We start from the raw sequence: 19,716 nt of genomic DNA, 5'->3' as shown, positions 1-19,716 counted from the left end.
AATAGTCTAAAAAGGCTGCTACATAAAGTGTTATGAGAGAAAATTCTAATTCTTCATAATAATTGAACATTAACATAACTACTTTTAAAGTAATAATTTAGAAGAGCTGCCATGTTATGTTGTCATCTCCTTAGTTAATTACCTGAGTAATTTGATTGCTCATTATTCCACTGATAGCTAGCTTTAAATTCTATAGGGAATAATTTTGTCTTTTGTAGGGAAATATGGCATGTCATCTATTTTTAAAATTCATTGCTTGTCTTTGCTGTGAGGAAAATATAGTAATGATGACTTAAATAGCTTCAAATTCCCTGATATTTACAGGATGTTTAAAATAATTTCTAAGAAAATTGATCAGTTAAGAATAAATTTTCTTGTAGATTTTCCAGGAAATTTTAAATTTGAAGATTGTTCATTTAAAAATCATTAATGAGATATTTGATACACAAAAATACTGAATTTTGAGCAATTAAACAGCATCTTCTCTTAACTTATAAATGGTTGCTGTTCATAGATGCTAATGTAATATGCTGAAATTTCAGTTAGGCTTCCCTTTTACCACTTTGAATTTTGGTAGATATGAATGATTCTGTTGACGTAGGTACACCCTCCAAAAGTGTAGATTGCAACCCATCCATGCCTCCTCCACCACTATGACCCTTGTATATATTCTTAGTTATCTGTGTCTGTCCAAGATAGACAACTTTATGATTAAATTCAATTAACAATGGGAAAGACAAGTTCCCTAGTGAAACTCCTAATTAATCAGGAGAAAAATACACCATGAGGTGGAAGTACACTATCAGCTGACAGGTTAAATCCATAGAGGAGTTTAGCATCCTAAAAGAATTAGCTATAAAGAGAAAGATACCATGAGGAGACATGGAGGAAGAATGGGATAAGGAGAAAGATACCATGAGGCATGGGGGTGAGGGTGAGAAGAAAGATACTAAGAGACACAATTGGGCTAACCCAAAAGGGATTCAGCCAAGATGGTGTAGGCCATGGACAGATTTGTAGGGGAAATTTAATGTCAGGTGTTTGACATAACTTGGCTTTTTCACTGGATACAGTAAAGGTGGGGTTACCCAAGACCTCCATAGAGATAGGACTGTAAGGTTGAGCTGATTCCCATCAATGCCCTTCCCTTCTTGCCTCAGGGAATAATCTTTATTTATTTATTTATTGGAGTTTTTTTTTTTTAATTTTCAAAATATATGGAAGGATTTTTTTTACTATTGATCCTTGCAAAACTTTGTGTTCCAATATCTCTCCCTTTCCCTCATCCCCTCCTCTAGATGGCAAGTAACCCAATATATGTTAAACATGGTAAAAATATATAAATCCAATATAGGCATACATATTTATACAATTATCTTGTTGCACAAGAAAAATCAGATCAAAAAGGGGAAAAAATTAGAAAGAAAACAAAATTCAAGCATTTGAAAATACTATGTGCACACTCAATTTCCACAAGCCTTTCTCTGGGTGTAGATGGCTCTCCATCACAAGATCATTAGAACTGGCCTGAATCATTTCAGTCTTGAGAAGAGCCACATCCTTCAGAACTGATCATCATATAATCTTGCTGTTGCCCTATACAATGTTCTCCTGGTCCTGCTCATTTCACTCAGCATCAGTTCATGTAGGTCTCTCCAGGCCTTTCTAAAATCCTCCTGCTGGTCATTTCTTACAGAACAATAATATTCCATAATGTTCATATACCACAATTTATTCAGCCATTTTCCAATTGATGGGCATCCACTCAGTTTCCAGTTTCTGGCCACTACAAAAAGGGCCGCCACAAACATTCTTGCCCGTGTGGGTCCCTTTCCCTCCTTTAAGGTATTTTTGCAATATAAGCCTACTGGATTAAAGGGAATGCACAGTTAGTTAGCCCTCTGGACTTAGTTCCAAATTGCTCTCTAGAATGGTTGCACCATTCACAATTCCACCAATAATGTGTAAGTGTCTCAGGAAGTAATCTTATCAGTACTGCATGCTTTCTCTGCCCACCCTATCTAGACACCTAAGACATCCTCAATATATAAACAAAGATGCAGATACATTTTAAAAAAAAGAAAAAGACTCTTCCATTCGATCTTTAGCCTGGATATCCATTGAGAAGAACATACAGCTTTGACAAGAATATACCCTCTTTTGTGCCTTGCTTTAGTGGGTCACGAATAGTTACCTCTGTTTTTAAATCTTGGAATCTTGTAAGATTGAGTTTCCTCCTTCCACATTAAAAACAAACAAACCTTTTCTATTTCAAAGTGCTTGATTTTCTGAAGTAAAAGGATGAGAGCCAAAATGGATCTGATCCTTAGCTTTTCTTTCTTTTTTTTTTTTTTAAACCTGACTAGACTGGCTGAATTAGGTGCTGCAAGGGAAGCATAATGTTTAGAACTAAATTTCAAGGCTTGGGGTGGAATTGGCTTTTGTTTATTTGTTAATATGAAAAACCTCTTTTTTTCTTTGGAATGTGACACTTGAGCATCTCTCTGTTGAGCTATTGTACTAGTTGTAGTGCCCTAATTTGAAGAATAAAGTTTGTTTATTCATTCAAAAAAAATTGAAGTCAAAGGAAATTTCAAAATTTTTTAAATTTTAAAGAAGTAGATTTACATATTTAGAAAATAAACTCATTTTGGACATGTTGAGTTTGAAGACCCTGGAAGACATACAGATCTGGAAGTCAAGACTGGAGAGTGGTACTAATGAGGTTAGGGTTCCTGGTGGTCAGAGAGGTAGATGATGAGGTTAGTGGCAGGTTTGGGGTTCTGGCAACCAAATGATGAGGTTTGGCTCCCCTAAATCTTACCCTTAGGATTTGGCACATAGCAGGAATTGTGGGAACCTCTTCTGGCCGTGCAGAGGTCCTTCATAAAGGAATTTACGAACCCAAAAAGCTAGAGTGATGAAAAGAAGTTTATTATTGGCATTAGGAAGTCAGCCTTTGCTATGCATGAATAAAAAGACTGAATTCCTTGGTGGCAAGGTCCTAACAGAGAAGTAAAGTTTCTAGTAGAGAAATCCTGACAGAGAGATATAAAGTCTTGTTAGGGAAATCAGTGAGAGAGTTAAGAGAGGGTAACACTGAAAGAGAATATCATTTCAGCAGGCAGAGGTTTGTGGCTATGCCAGGGGAAAAAGAGTTTCCTTGGCATGGCATATTAGGTTCTCTGCAAGGACTGAGCCCCAAGTTGGCTCTTTTTATAATAGAAGGCTTGGCTACAAGCTGGGGGTTGCTCGTGATGGGGGTTGGGTGCCATCCAAGCTGGAAAATCTTGGAAGTGAATGAGTCTCTGGGCTTGATCTTTAAGTCAGTGGGAAGCTTAATCAGCAGTGAGTGTTATCAGTGGGGGTAGTGCCCCTCTCTCAGGATAACAGAATGAAGCTGTTTGTCCTGTTTCCCTTGGGTGGGGTCTTTTAGAGAGGCCAGGGATTCAAGGAGACTTTCTCCATGAGAGAGAAAGTTTCAGGGCTGCCCTTGTCATTATTATTCCATTTTTACCATGCATTCATTGTTGTAACCTCCAGGTTGAGGTTCAGTTTAGTGAAGTTAAAATTATACATGATTGATAATTTTTCATTTATTACTGAGACTTAAATCGAAGAATTAAGCTGATAAAGTAGAAAAAATATTGTAGATTTGGGTTTGAAAGACCTAGGTGAAGTTTTGTCTTTGTTACATACGATCTGTGCAATTCTGGTCCTACTTAAGCTCTCTTAACTCAATTTCCTCACCTATAAAATGAAGGCAGTGAACTAGAGAGTCCCTTGAGTTCCTGTCTACATCTAAGCCTATTTTCCTGTGAAATTTACAGGATTCTTTTAAGCAATAGACCAGCTAGATGGAGTCAGAAAGATTCCTCTTTTTGAGTTCAAATGTAGCCTCAGACCCTTACTGCATGACTCAGGACACTAATCCTGTTTGCCTCAGTTTCCTCATCTGTAAAATGAGCTGGAGAAGGAAGTGGCAAATCATTCCTATATCTTTGCCAAGAAAATCTTAAATAGAATCACCAGGAGTCAGACATGACTGAATAAAAACCATAATTTTGAAAAGAATTGGATTTTAAGGGAAACTCTTTACATAAAAACCTCCTTACAAGAAGCTTTCTGTGTCAGAACTGAGGCTCTTTGGAATTTCTGTCATCAAATTAAAGTAAATTGTAAATTATTATAAATTAATTCATGCTAATTACTATTTGCCCAGAATCACAATGACCAGACAATTATTTGTCTGGATTTGTTTTTTCTGTCCTCTGCTTTTATGAGAAAAAGCAAATAAATCAATAAGCTGATATCAGAGTTTTTATCAGCAAGCCACCTTCAGGGTAAGTCATAGAGGCCAGTTTGGATTCAGTTTAATTTCCTATCCATTCTGGTGTCTCAAGCACTATGAAAAGATAATTATGTCCATAGTGTGACACCAGCCCCTGCAATATCCTGAAGCTCTTTCAGAATCATCACAAGAATCAGAGGGCTCTGACCTCAGCCACAGACAAGCTCTAAGGGAGGAAGAACATTTCAGAAGGTGCTGTCAAGGACACAGTTTTTGCTGACTGGCTGATGTGGATTTATCACAGTCAAATTCCCTTGGGGTGTTTCCTGTGCCTGAAGCACTGAGCCACTAGCCTGAAGGCATGTGTGATTCAACCAACATCATGCCCTCCCAGAAATTTCCCCAGAAGAGAGACAAGTAGAAACAGAAGGAGGGGTGGGGAGGTAGGGAATACCCAGAGAAATTTTCATATGACCAAAGTCCCCTTATTCCTTACTCCTGGGCTCTTTAAACCCTTCTCTGATCTTTATCTATCTCCCAGGGTCACGTCTCTACATAATACTGGCAGAAATATTGGTCCAGCCTGAGGAACCAAAAACTCCCTTATCCGAAATGTGGGTTGCCAGTAGAATGTGAGCTGCCGCTACAGAAAGAACACGTGGCCTTTCCATTGTAGAGGACCTCTGCTCTTTCCTGTCCTAGCAACTGACCCTTCCAACTTCCCCATTAGGCTAACAAAAAACAACTATATTCAGCATAGTTTTGTGGAGAAATGTATTCTATTGTATTCCAGTTCTTTACAAATCAGAAATTCATATGTGATAAATACAGTATTGCTCACTTAACATTAAAATTTATTTGACCAGTCTCTCCCTGCAATGTGCATAAATGAGTTTTTAACATATTAAAAAATGGGGAAATTGCAAGATGTTATATATATACTGTTCTATAGCAGTAGGCTTAGAGAGAGGAAAAGCTGAGTTCAAAACTAGTCTCAGACACACACTAGCTGTGTGAAAAGAACAAATCATTTAATTTCTGTTTGCCTCAATTTCCTCATCTGTAAAAATGAGATAAAAACCACCTCACAGAGTTGTTATGAGGATCAAATGAATAATAATTGTAAAGTGTTTAGTGCATTGTCTAATACATAAGTGCCATAAAATATTAGCTATTGTTTTTGTTATTTTATTAATATTTCATTATTGTTGTTTATATTTATTGTCTCGGGATAAGTTGTAGATTCAATATAGTTTTCACATTTATTTTATTGTATTCTAATTCTTTGAAAATTAATTCAATACAACAAATATTTATCTTTGATAGGCAAAAAAAGGAAATAGTTACTTCCCTGAAAAAAAAAAAAAACATATTCTATCAAGATTCACAGTATAGATATACAGATTTGGTAACTTTCATCTCAGCAAATTAAAATAACCAGAACAATCCATTTAGTAACAATTCTAGGAAATAGACATTGAAGATATTTTAAACAAAAGACTGATTTTATATTATTATTCCAAACCAATACAGACTTTCCATTGAGTTGTTAGATGTAAACTAGGACAATTCTATCTTAGGTTTCCCAAAAATAGCAATCCTAAGGAAACATAAGAAGTATAATATGTGCAATTCTAAAAGACATAGAATTGTCAACATTTATTAGCATTTAGCTTCTAATACTAGAATTACTGAAACATAATACAGTTTGTGGGATAAGAATGAAATAATCATGATCATTTCCAGTATCAGGAAGCATTTATCATTGTTAGACAGTATATAATTGGCATGAAAACTGAGCCATTGGTACATATTCAAACACAAGCCCTATGTCAAACATAATCACAGTAATTTATCAACTTGGTTAATCTAACATGTTTTGGGGCAGAAAACCCAAAACATGCTGAACATATTCCAAATTCAACTTCAGAAAGTAAGAGTATAGTGTATATGCAGGAGTAAAGAATAAAAGGGGTTCAGGAATAAGAAAAAATATATATGGAGAATAAATCAACAAAATAGAAGTTAGACAATGTAATTAAAGCTATTGCTGTCTAATAATACAATTAAGCTTTTTCTTGCTAATTCTAAATGAAATTATTTAATCCAAGTTAGGTTATTTTTTAAACTCTCAAGTTATGTCTTTTATATAACATTTTCATTTAAGATTATATTTATTAACAAAAGATGTTAATGAAAACAATTAGTCATAGCTGAGCCATAACTTTTACATTGTCTACACTACCATAACAGTGGGGAAAATCCTTAATTTATATATTTAACAAGAATTCATTGGATAAAAATGTATTAAGGCACTTGCTTTTTGTCAAAGACCGTACTAGAAATTGGAAACCCAGACAGAAATTCAGCAGGGCCAACCTGCAAGGAACTTGTGTTCTATTAAATATAAGTTCATATTCTATAAAATATATAAATGTCTGTTAAATATAAGCTATATACACATGTAAGTATGCATATGTGTAGGTAGATACATGTTATCCCTTATATTAATGGCTGCGCATCTGGGGGAAACAACTATCTAAACCAGGATGAACCCTTCCTTTCCATTAACAGGGCTTAGAATTTTTCTTCCCTTTTCTTTCCATTTTATCTTCAACTTAGAAAGACCCTACTGATGCCAGAGATCTTCCCCTCTCACTTACCTCTGGGCATTGACAATCCAGGGAGGAATAGGCAGCGGTTAGGGGCAAGTAGAGGGTAAATTCTCTATGTCCCAGCTCCTTAAACTTAACACCTTTTAGCCTGTGGCCTGTTTTAAATCTAAGCCAAGGTGTTTCCAGCAATGCTCATTCATGTATAGTGCAAAATGCACCTGTTGTGTGTTTGAAATCAAATTGCATGAAGTCACACAATATAAGATGTACAAGCACTGCCAGAAATACCTTGGATTCATTATGTGTTTGATTTGGAATTATTTTTTGATCTTGGCTTTCAGAAACCATTTATTGTCAAATTTTTCACAATTCCCACTTTCAATTACATGTAGGGTTTTGACCCACACTGTAAGAAGCTTTGCCCTATGTAACTCTTCTCTTTCCCTCTACCACAGACGTAAAGAAACTCTTTTCTGCCAAGGGCCATTTGGATATTTATAACATCATTCACTGGCCACACAAAATGATCAACTTATAGAACTTGAGCAATGGGAGGTTGTTGTACCTAGATTTCAGTTCATCATTGCCTGAGATTGCCTTAGCAAATGATTTCTGCCAGACATTCCCCATCCCTGCACTAGAATAAAGTCTCCCTGCTGAGTGAAGTAAGCAGAACCAAGAGAAGAGTGTACACAATAACAAGATTATGTGATGATCAGCTGTGATGGACTTAGCTCTTCTCAATAATGAGTTGATACAAGGTCATTCCAATAGATTTGGGATGAACAGAGCCATCCACATCAAAGAGAGCACTATGGAGAATGAATATGGACCAAAACATAATGTTTTCATCTTTGTTGTTGTTTGTTTGCTTGTTTTTTTTTTCTCTTTCTTGTGTTTTTCCCTTTGCAATGAATATGGAAATATATTTAGAAGAATTATACATGTTTAACCTGTATCAGATTGCTTGCTGTCTTGGGGAGGGGGAAGAGGGAAGGAGAGGGAGAAAAATTTGGAACACAAGATTTTGCAAATGTGAATGTTGAAAAATACCTTTGCATGAATTTGGAAAAATAAAATACTATAGAATATAATCTCCCCACGGGTAAGTTTCTATTTCCTTTTTGTGCTTTTTTTATCTAGCACATTGCCTGCCTACAGCCACAACTCTGTATTAGGCCTTTATTACCTTATCACCTCTAAACTAAAACTTTCTAAACAGTTTTCTTGCATCAAAGTCTCCCTCCACTGATATATATATATATATTATATATATATATATAATATAATATACATATATACATGCACATATGTATGTGTGTGTATATATGTATATGTATATGTGTATATGTCTCTGTATGTATGTATATATTGCATTCGGCTTCCATGGTGACTTTTCTAAAGTAGGTCACCAGATCACTGGTGTATAAAGTGCTAATTATACAATAGGATTAAAGAGAGTAACCTAAATGTAAGAAAAAAGTTCAATTTGCTTCAATTGGACATTATTATTGCTAGAATCACACACAAACTCCTATTCATAGGAGCTATTCAAAGTCAGATACTTTCCTACCTTTCCAGCCTTCTTACACTTCATTCCCCACCATGCAGTGTATATTCCGATAACCCTGACCTAGTTCTAGTTTCTCAAAAGCAACTCTCCTGTCTCTTGTCTTTCTGCTGCACCACACTGTTCATGCCTTTTCACTAACTAGCCTTCCTTCCTGAAGTTCCCTCTTACCTCCATTTTTGGTTTCTTTGACTTCATTAAACACTATGCAAACCCACCTACCTCAGCATAACTTTACCGGGCTCCCCTGCTATTCATGCCTTCCTCTAGGGCTACAGGTAACTTGAACTTAATTGTTAATGAGTTGTCTCCCCCATTACTATGTAAGTTATTTAGAGACAGTGACTGTGTATTTCTCTATATCTCTGGAATATTGAAGGCACTTAAAAAATGTTTATATTAGAGAGAGAAAGAGAGAGAGAATATATAATATAATAATTAGAATATTTAATATATAATATATATTCACACTAATTTTTTCTAACAAATATAGTTTAATTATAAACCACTTTTTCTTCTATAAATTTTCTTAATCAAAATCACGATGTGATTCAATTGAGAATAAAGATCTAAACCCATAGTGCATTTTCACCTTGGCTGTCTGAATGATGTGCTAAGTTTGAAGATCATAAAGAATAGAAAAATAATGATCTGTGTAACCATTTTTGGTTTTCAAAGCTCATTATGTTTTATCTCATTTGAAATCCTCACCAGTGTGCTCTTACAAATCAGCCAACATGACATCATTAACTCTTAATCAGAAACCTTTAATAAACAGAAAGTAAAGCAAAACTAATTTAAAGAGGTTGTTTCATTATAACCCAGGGACATACTTTTCTTCCAGTGTACACAGTATCCTAGGGGAAAAGTGAGTATAAATTTTCAAAACTGTAACAAAGAGAGATATGAGGAGGGAACACATTGCCCAGGGCATCTCACCACTGTAGAGTACAAGACATGATGTCTATTGTTTCCTTTAGGAATTGTCAACCACAAGACAGAGATGAATTTGGTCTCTTCTCTTTTGGGCCTCTTTACTTTCTTACTATACTCAGGCCAAATTCTTTTCTGGGTTGACTTGTTAATGTGATACCCTTCAAGGTAACAGAACCTTTAGCCTAAGAACTGCTGAATTTTGCTAGGTATGCTTCCTTAACTGTGTGCTGGATGGTGCTCCCTTGTAGGTAACATTGTGTAATGCCTTTTAGTGTAGCTCATCCAAGAACAATGCTTTTTTCTTCCAAGCATCAAAGCCTTTCTTCCATTCAGTTTTTCTAAGCAACCAAGTTTTTCCCACTATGTTTCTCCAAGGAACGTAATTTCTCACTGATCAGCTCTATCAAGCAGCAAATGACAGTGGAGATTCTGAAGTTTTAATAGCTCTAAGATTGTTTCTCAGATTCATTGAGAAATATGGCCTTGTCCCTGAGAGATAAAACCCTGAGAGTGGTTTTATCAATACTATTACTCAAAAGAAAGAAAAAAATATATTTTTGTCAGCCAAGCCACAAAAGGGCACTATACAGTCATCCCATAGTTACCAAATAGTTCTAGGTATCATGGCTCATTTTTTTTTTTTTTATCTTAAAGTCTTTATTTAAGTCATAAGTTAAATAGATGAGAGGAAGTTAGGCACTTGGGCCACCTTTACTCTGATGGGGTATCTTCACTCTGGAAAGTACTTTTTCATTATTTCTACTACAGCTAATTTTTTTCCCCTTACAATCAATAAAATTGTTCTAGTTAGAAATGGGAACTATGTTACATAATTTAAACTATAATTATGCTGAAGAAGAATGTCACTATATATAAAAAGATTTTAGTGAAATTTTTTTAAACTTAGTCTCCCAATTTTTTTTAGTGTTCTCCCCTACTTATCACTTAAATTACTATAGATTGTCTTTATATGAATTTTACATTTACTTATCTGACTATATTCCATATCTGCCAATAGAATGCAAACTCCATGAAGGCAGAAACTTGTTTTTATTTTTATCTCATATGCCTACCACCTATCATGGTTCCAGGTACATTCTATGTACTTCATGAAAGATAAATATGCATGTAAGAATCATAATAATTTATAATGAAATTTTCTTCTAGAGAATTCCTTTTGCAATAAAAATATTAGTACTTTATTAATTTGCCCTTAATAAGGAACAAAATTTTAGCTATCTTTCTCATTTATTACTAACAAACACCTTCCAAGAGAAGCATTTTTTTTTCTATTTGATTTATTAAATTGTCTCAACACTACATTAAAAATGCTTAAACAGATTTTATAAAATGGTTCCATATTACTCAACAATGGATAAATGTTAGGTTAACATTTGAAATCTATGAAGTCATCTCATTAAATTGTAGTGTATTATTTAGAGACTATTCTAGTCTCTACCCTGGGACTGCCTAGCATTGTAACTTTGAACAAGTCAATTCAGTTCCATGAGCTTCAGCTTCTTATTTTATTAAATGAAGAATTAAAAGAAATACCTAAATACTTTCTGGGTTCTGATAAACTATAACCAGATTTCTAATAAAATCCAGGCACAATGAAATGATATTGAATTAAAACAAGTTTTAAATTGGTGTGGGGAATGATTTCCCATTTTAGTGCTCAATATGGGTCCTAGGAATCAGTATACACTCTTTTGAATGAAGTAAAATCCAAATGAGATATATTATGTCTGCTCAATGAAATGAAATTGTCATTTTGTTGACATATATTATCTAGCAGATCACAAAAATTCTATTGACTCTGCTTTTTCCTTAAGTGGTTTTATGGCCTGAATTATCCGGATAATTCCTTCCATTTAATTTCATATTTATAGAGAAGCAATATGATATTGCAGATAGAATTTTTGATTTATACTTAGGGAGACCTATGTCAAAATTCTACTAGTAACACTTATTAACTATATGATAATATATAAATCACTAATTCTCTCTGTGTCTTAATTCTTTATTTGTGAAGTGCTGGTGATCACACCTGTAGTGTGCACACAGGAGAGACAGAATGAGAAAGAAAAAGTGATAGAGACAGAGACAGACAGAAATGCTCTTTAATCATGGAAGGATGGGGAAAGGGAGAGTGTCTTAGAAGATATCTACATCTATGATTTCATTACTTGTAGAGAACTCCTAGCATAGAGACTCCATACAGAATAGTCATTCATCTGTAACTTAAAGGCTGGTAGACTTACTGAGACACTGAGAAATTAAATGACTTATCTATAGCCACGTAATTAGCATGTTTTAGAGACAGAATTTGAACCTTGGTCTTTCAAATTTCCAGGTTTATCCTCCATTACCTATACTATGCTTCCTCTCTTCTCTAATCATTTAATAATCATAAATGCAGATTTGAAAATAGTTCAGAAATATTTCTGATCATAAGAATACCTAATAATGCTAAATTATTATTATTATTATTATAACTTTGCAAATAAGAGCAAATTATTTCACATGTTATTGTAACTTTACAATTATACTTTTATAGGTCTGGGGTTTAAAAATGAGTGTGTTTTGTCTTTCTGCTTTAAAACTTTCCTTTTATTTTTATTAGATGAAAGCAAATTGTTTGCCACAGTATTGTCCTATTTTGCTGTCATGTTTGAGACTCTAATACTTTTGTCATTTGTTTATAAATGGGAGAGAATGAAAAGCCAGCATTCATGATCAAGATGATTTGTTTTAATATCATCTCAGCTACCAGAAAACCATAGACAAATTATCCAGCTCTCAAGGGGAAGCCATGGAATACAATTAGCTTCATTTCATATTAAGCCAATTATTCCTAAGTGTTATTCTTGAAGAAAAATGTCATTGATTTTCACCTTTCTTCCTGGGCTTTCAAAACCAATAGCAAAGAACAAGCCCTCACTCCAAAAGAATTAGACTGGCTGGGAGTATTGCAGGGAGGTGGGTGGGTCAGCAAGCACAGTCTTGTAGTTGTTTCTAAATAGCAGGAAAACAGTAATGCCTTCTTCCTAACACTACTTCAATGAAACTCTTTCAGTGCTAATCAATGACAGGTAAATGCTTTGAAGCTTTACAGACAGAAAATAGAGCTTCAATAAATAATTTTAAAATCTGTCTCTCTTTTCTAAATAATTATTGGCTTTTATATACATACATAACGGGCTAGCAAAGGAAGGGTGAAGGAAAGGCTAGTGTGAGAAATGTCTCTGGAGGTAATGGGGTGTATACAGAAACTGCAGGGTATTTTTTCTCCCTAACAAGATGGATAGTTACTTAACAACCATTAGCCCCTCAGAGGCATCCAGGGAGGAATCAGAATCCATTAAATTAATTTAGGTCTGCCAGAGCTTTGTCTCAGGAAAGAGAAGGCTCAACAAACTCCCAGTACTGAAATTTGAAAAACTTTCAAATGATAAAATATTTTTAAAGGTAGAAAAGTAGAAATGATCTTAGTTATATAATGAACTGAAATCTCTTCCTATGTTCATTGACTACTGTACAAAGGAAGAGATTGTGATCCCTGACTAACATGTCCATGAAAACATCAGTGACCCTCAAACCAAAACTAATGATGACTTGGGATCAGTCATCAAACATTTATTAATGCTTCCTCTGTGATAGGTACTGTACTAAGTACTTGGTTAACCTGGATTTCATCCTATGTGTCATTTCATCTTTTCATTTTGAACATATATTAATGTTGGAGATATTTTAAAATACTTAAATATCTTTAACATATCAAATTATTTATACAACAGGTTTTTTTTTTTTTTTTTAGTAAGTCCAGGCCTCCATATGAAAACAATTAAACCTTTACATAGATATATAGATAGATAGATAGATATAGATAGTTAGATATATACCCACATATTCAACATGACATATTTAAATTGCAACTCTCTGAAAAATAAGTGTTTATTTTAAAATTTTTCTTCTCAGCAGATATAAATGATACAGACAGAATCATGGAATTTAGCATTAGAAGAAATCTCAGTGCTTCCTAGTCTAGTTTCCTCTATAACATATGTAACAAGTATTCATCTAGCTAAAGACCTTCAGTGAACTGGACCCATCACCTGCTAAGAGAGCCCATTCCACTTTTAGACAGTTCTAATTGTAAAGAAGTTTTCCTGACATCAAGCCTGACGTCTCTTTCCAACTTCAGAGCATCATAGGTTTGGACCTTCAATGGACTCCAGAGTAGTCTTTTGGTTCAACTCCTTCAATTTACATATCAGGGCCTGAGTTTCTGGAAGCAACTAGATGGCCACTGGGCCTGGGTCAGGAAGACCTGAGTTCAAATATAACCTCAGGCACTTACTATGTGATCCTAGGCAAGTGTTTTAATTTCTGCCTTAATTCCCTGAATTGTAAAGTGATTATGATAATAATAATATCTATCTCCTAAATAAGATAATATTAGCAAAGAACTTAATACAGCGCCTAACACACAGCAGATTTGTTTCCTTGCTTCCTTCTTACCTTCCCAAAATGACTTGCTTAAGGTAGAAAGAAGTAAAGCCATCTCTTACTTCAAACTCTGCCTTCTAAAGCCAAATAAAACAAGTCTAATGTCTCTTTCACAATGCATATGCATAGATCCACATCTATATTTTAAAATCCACATATGTCTTATCCACAATAATCTTTCCCTACTTCAAGGTCATTTCTTTCTAATCCACTTAGTGTAAACTCAAAACATGGGAAATAGTGTTAGACATACTGTCCTATTCCAGCTTCACAAGAAAGCCCCCGAAGAAGAAATTGCTCCCTTGGCCACTCCTCTAGGTGACAGCTAGATGAGTCAGGAAGACCCGAGTTCAAAATCATGCCTTCAGATGCTTACTAACTGTGTAACCTTGAGTAAGTCATTCCACCATGTTTGCTTCAATTTTCTCTTCTGAAAAATGAATTAGAGAAGGAAGTGATAACTCCAATAATTTTGCCAAGAAAACCCCATAACTGGGTTATGAAGAGTTGGGCAGGACCGAACTACAACAACCACTCCTCTTAAAGTAGAAAAAAGAAAAGAAGAGTCGACATAAAATCCAGAATCTTCAAGTTAGAAAAGAACATAGTGACCATCTAATCCAATCCAGATTTGATCAAAAACATTTAAAAGGAGCAGTTATCCATCTATTTGTTTAAACCATTCCAATGAAAGGATACCCAGGGAAGTTCTCTATTCCTCTTTTAGATAGCTCTTAATTATTAAGGAAATGCTTCTTAAATGAAGTCTAAATCTTCCACTCAAATGATCACTATTGCTCCTACCTATGTGATCAAGTAAAACAAGTATAGTCCTGTTCCATTTGATAGCTCTGAAAACTGAATTGAATTAATAAATGTTTGTTTCCTTCCTTCTTTCTGTCCTTCTTTCTTCCTTTGTTCTTTCCATCCTTCCTTCCTTCCTTCCCTTCCTCCTTCCTTTCTTTTTTCTTTCCTTTCTTGCTTCCTTCCTTCCTTTCCTTCCTTTCCTCCTTCCTTTCTTCCCCAAAAGACTTGGTGATTTGGGTAGAAAATAACAAAGCTGTCTATTAGTCCTAACCATGCCTTCTAAAACCATCATGCATGTCATGTTCTTAGCCTAAGTCATCTCTTCTCCTGGCTAAATACCCCATTTAATTCTAATAAAATTCATATGATGTGATCTTAAGGTGTTATATCATCATAGTGTAACCTCTAGATATATTGCAGCTTTTCAATGTCCTTTCTAGAAAACAGCCCAGACTGAACACAAAGCCAGCCATCAGACTATTTCACCTCTCTAGTCTACTCTAGTCTCTCTTTTAGTGAAGCCTTAAGATCATGACAGTTCTTTTGTGTGTAGGTTCATTATGTCATACCTTTTATTTACATTGAATTTCCTTATCATCCAACAAAGTCTCAGTCTTTTTGAATGAGACCATGTCTTCTCCATCTTGAAATTATTATTAATTAATAATATTATTTTAAACCAAAAAAAAAAGCTTTAAATTTGTTCTTACTAAATTTCATCTAATTTTATTCATCCCAAGGTTATATCTAGGTTATTGATATCTTTTTTGGAACCTGCCTCCATTGTCCCTCATTTCATTTGTCCCTTGTTTCATCTGAAAATTAAGCAATCCATGCCTTTATTCAAGTCTTTGATTTAAAAAGTTAAATTATACATAGCAAAAGATTGACTTGAAAAAACTCCAGTAGGAACTGCTTTATAAATGGACTCCCAAACTAGATTCTCTTTAGATGTGAACATGTAACCAATTCTGAATCTATCTCCTCATCCTACTACCTAGACTTGCAGCTTTCTATATTTTCTATAAAGAGATCATGAGAGATTTTGCAAAACACTCTACTAAAATTCTCAATAAATTATTATTTGTCTATAATATTCCTCTAATTTTCCCTATCCAAAAAGGGAGTGGCCTCTTCTTGATGAAATCATACAGACTCTTTGGGATCTCCCTTCTTTTTCTAGATGGTCACTGACCATTCTTTTGACTTACATTCTGGAATTTTGCCTGGAATTGAAGTTCAATGGTTGATTTATATCTTACAGATACCATTATTTGTTTTTTCTTAAAAAAAAAAAAAAAAAAAAAAAAAGACAGCATTTGCCCTTCTTCAGTCCTGTAGCACCTCCCTTATTTTCCAAAATCCTTAAAGAATTACTGACAGCAGTTTGGCTTGCCATTTCTTTTTGTAACTCACCTATACCTAGTGATTAGCACTGATCAAGATCATCTAGTAATCACTTTCCTGCTATCTGTACAAATTGGGTTATCTCCCTTTTTGTCATTTGTTGTTGTTGTGTTGTTGTGTATATTCAGTGTGGCATATAGACTTGGAGCCAGGAGGAACCAGGTTCTGATAAGTCACTTTACTTAGTTTCTTCATCTGTAAGTGGGGGATAAGGTGGACATGTAATATACTTTATAGATTTAAACCTATGATACAGAAATTATTCTCCTAGTTAAAAAAAAAAAAAAAAACAGAATCAGTTGAGTTGTTTTGTATTCCTTTATCACTTCTCTTATTGCTGTGACTAAAGATTGAGTTCCTTTTTTCAATCTTAGTGGATAGTTTCACTTTTTCTAGAGCTAGAGAAAATCTAAGATGACTAATATAATCTTGGTTGGAAAATGAGGGAGGTATGGTGTCTACTAAGCACAAATTTCAAGTTCCCCTTTAAAGTGAGCTTTCTGATTACAAAAGGAATCAGCTGTAAAGACTTTTGGGGCAATCTCACTTTGGCAGATAGATATGTTGCTAGCAGTACAAATTTGGGTGACAAAAGTTTCAGAGAAACTAACTAGTCAAATAACCTTCTTTGATCAGTTAAATTATGTTTAAAACAAGTTTCTGTAAATTTTTTTAATCCTTTATTCTGTAATAAAAATCAACTCTGTAAATCACCCCAGTCTCTGACATTTGATATGCAAATGTTAACTTTGTAAATTAAATCATAAATGTTCTATAACTTTGTACCTCAGTTTCTTTCTATTTCAGATAGTTAATTTTAACAATTCTGTCATCTACTCCATGCATTATATTATCCTTTTTTTTGATCTTCCTCTTCCTTCAATATATATATATATATTTTTTTTTTTTAAAAAAGGCTAACCCAAGGATTTCATCCTCTAGCTTCACATGAAGGTTTCAGAAGTTTGCCTCTTCTTAGAAATTGACACATTTTGAAAAGAGGACGAGGTTAAGAATCTAGAGTACCTAGATATAAATCTGTCTTCACTTCATTCTAATTTGGTGACCTTGAGCAATTTTTTAAAATCTTTTCAGCATTATTTATCTTAGATGTCAAATGAAGAAGCGGGATTCATGATCTTTAAGGTCCTTTCTAGCTCTAAATTCTATAATTCTTCTAATTGAGAGATCATCACATTCTCCAATACTTAGGTCAGAATATCAGCTTTAGTGACTGTCAGAAGAAAATGAAATATAAGGAATTTTTTGATTGCTTTGATAATTCTGTTTTCCTATATGGACAAAATTATTGTCAGACAAGTGATTAATGAATGTAACAAAGGTTTTCCTTTTTAAAAAAATCTTCAAGGTAACAGAATGTACAACTTTTAATGGCAAGATGAGAGTGTCTTAAAAAATGACAAATGAGTTCATTATGCTTCAATCTTTCCTTAGTCTTAAATCCAAATCTGTCTATATGTGTGTGCTACAATAACAAAGTCATAGGTTTTATATTAAATATATATGTATATCTTCTCTCAGTTTCTACAGATAAAGTGATCTGAAGTCATATATGATGCCTGTATATGATGAAAAGAGAAACTGTGACCACCCTCCCCCAGAAATGTGAACTGCGGTTTCTTACTGAATAGCAACATCTTCAATCAAATTTGTATGAAAACTCAAGTAAACAAAATGGACGTTATTGTTCTACCTTAGAAACTCCATTTCTTATATGTTTTGAGCTGTACAATTGTCAGATTTTTATGGTTTAGATTGTAAAGTGTGCTTTTTTTTTTTTTTCTGGCAAATGATTGGTCTATTTTTTTTTTTTTTATTTTGATGTCTTAAAGGCCAGTGTACTGTATGATAATGTGAAGGACATATATAAAAGGTAAGGGAGACACTGTATACAAATGTATATTTGTAAAAGCTATTTTTATGATTAGCATGTTTTGCTGTTTATTATATTTAAAGTCAGGTGATATCGCAATTATCTGTTTAAAGCTTAATTCTAACAATATCATGTTATGATTAGACATGTTGTATGCTAGTTCTCATTACTTTTCATTTTTAGACTTTCTAGTTAAAACTTCAGTTCATAAGCATAAAATACCAATGCAAAGTTATATTTCTGTTCTCTATATGCACTGTTGAGAAATGCTGAAGAATGCAAATTTTTCAAACAAGATATGAATCATTCAAGCTTATCATTTTCACCTGATGTCTTTAAAATGAGCATGCTCAGCTCCCCTAATCAGGGACAAGCCAATTATTAACAATCTTTCTGAGTGATACCTCAGTCAGAGGTACAGACTCACCCTAAGAAATAACCATACCAGTGCAAATGATATCCCCATTTCCTCTCAAGTGAAATGACAGTTCTTTCCTCAAATCCAAAATTTTAAATGAGATTTGACACTTCATTCATCTTCTGATCATAGGAGATTTCCATTATTCAGTATCCCAAATGTTCTCCAGATGCTATAGCTATTGTCTTGTGCTATGGACATGGAAGAGTCCATGTTTACAGAGACTGTAGGAGAATTCAACATATAATTTCTTAATAAATATTGTTTCTTTTCAAACAAATTTGATGTGTTACTTTTCTTTATCTTTGGGCTATTGTTAGTGTTGATACTGATTTTCTTTCCACTGCCATTTTACAGAGTAACAACACAAAACTGAGAACAGTGTCACTGTCCAACTGTCAAAAGAGCTTATGGAGTCTAAGGAATTTCATCTTCACACAGAAAAATATTTTTGAAAAGATAAACCCTCTATTTAAAAAAGAAAGTTATAAGTTCTAATTATTGATTCAATAATACAATAAGAATTTATTCAGTAGTACCTACCTACTATGTTCCAGAACTAATACCTAATATGTACCAGGTACTATACTAAGAGGTGGAAACAAACAAACAAAAATAAAACACACAATATTCTCTGCTTTCAAGGAGTATATCTTCTATTGAGGGATGGAGGAGCAGAAAATAACATGTACATAGAAAATTAAATACAAAATGTACCCCAAATAGGAGTCGGATTAGGTTTTCTGAAAGGAGTGGTAATTAAGCCATGTTCTGAAAAAAGCTAAGGATTCTATGATGAGGAAATCTCTGACTGAAAAAATTCCCTCTCTCTGGTAGAGTCCTCCTCAATACAGATCTTCAAGAATAAGATGAGCCCATTTCTAAGGAAAAATTTAAACCAAACTTTTTTTTTTTTTAATGTTGAAATGACATCATTAGATCCTAAATATAAAATTACCTATGATTTTAAATTCATTGATATTTCCATTATGTCAGTTTGCTGTTCTCAATAAACATAACAACGGTGCCATTGAGAAGGAGGGGGAAACTACTGACCTTGGAATCAGAGGACTAGATTCAAATTACTATCCTAATACTGACTGCCTGTGAAACTATGGACAAGTGTATGAATATCATCAATGACAAGGAAATAATCTTATTATGTAATGAAAGTGAAGACCAAGTAATGGATAGACGGAACTGCCTTCTGAGAATTCAAGTCACCTAACCCAAATGAACTTCATTCTTGAGTATTAAAAATAAAAG

General features: G+C 34.0%; 1 protein-coding gene across 10 annotated transcripts in view; it reads left to right on the top strand.

Annotated features, from left to right (window-relative positions):
* RALYL (RALY RNA binding protein like) overlaps positions 1-18,730 on the top strand; it is an 801,687-nt gene extending 782,957 nt beyond the window's left edge. For all 10 annotated transcript variants that reach the window (XM_051969970.1, XM_051969968.1, XM_051969967.1 and 7 more), the window contains one exon: positions 17,681-18,730. In XM_051969970.1, coding sequence (XP_051825930.1) covers positions 17,681-17,698 — 18 coding nt within the window. In that variant the 3' untranslated portion in view covers positions 17,699-18,730. The remainder of the gene's footprint in view (positions 1-17,680) is intronic.
* The last annotated feature ends 986 nt before the right edge of the window (positions 18,731-19,716 follow it).

The sequence above is a fragment of the Antechinus flavipes genome, chromosome 1, assembly GCF_016432865.1.
Source record: "Antechinus flavipes isolate AdamAnt ecotype Samford, QLD, Australia chromosome 1, AdamAnt_v2, whole genome shotgun sequence".
Taxonomy (NCBI): Eukaryota; Metazoa; Chordata; class Mammalia; order Dasyuromorphia; family Dasyuridae; genus Antechinus; species Antechinus flavipes.
The sequence above is the reverse complement of the archived record's forward strand: the minus strand, read 5'-3'. Positions and strand labels throughout refer to the sequence as shown.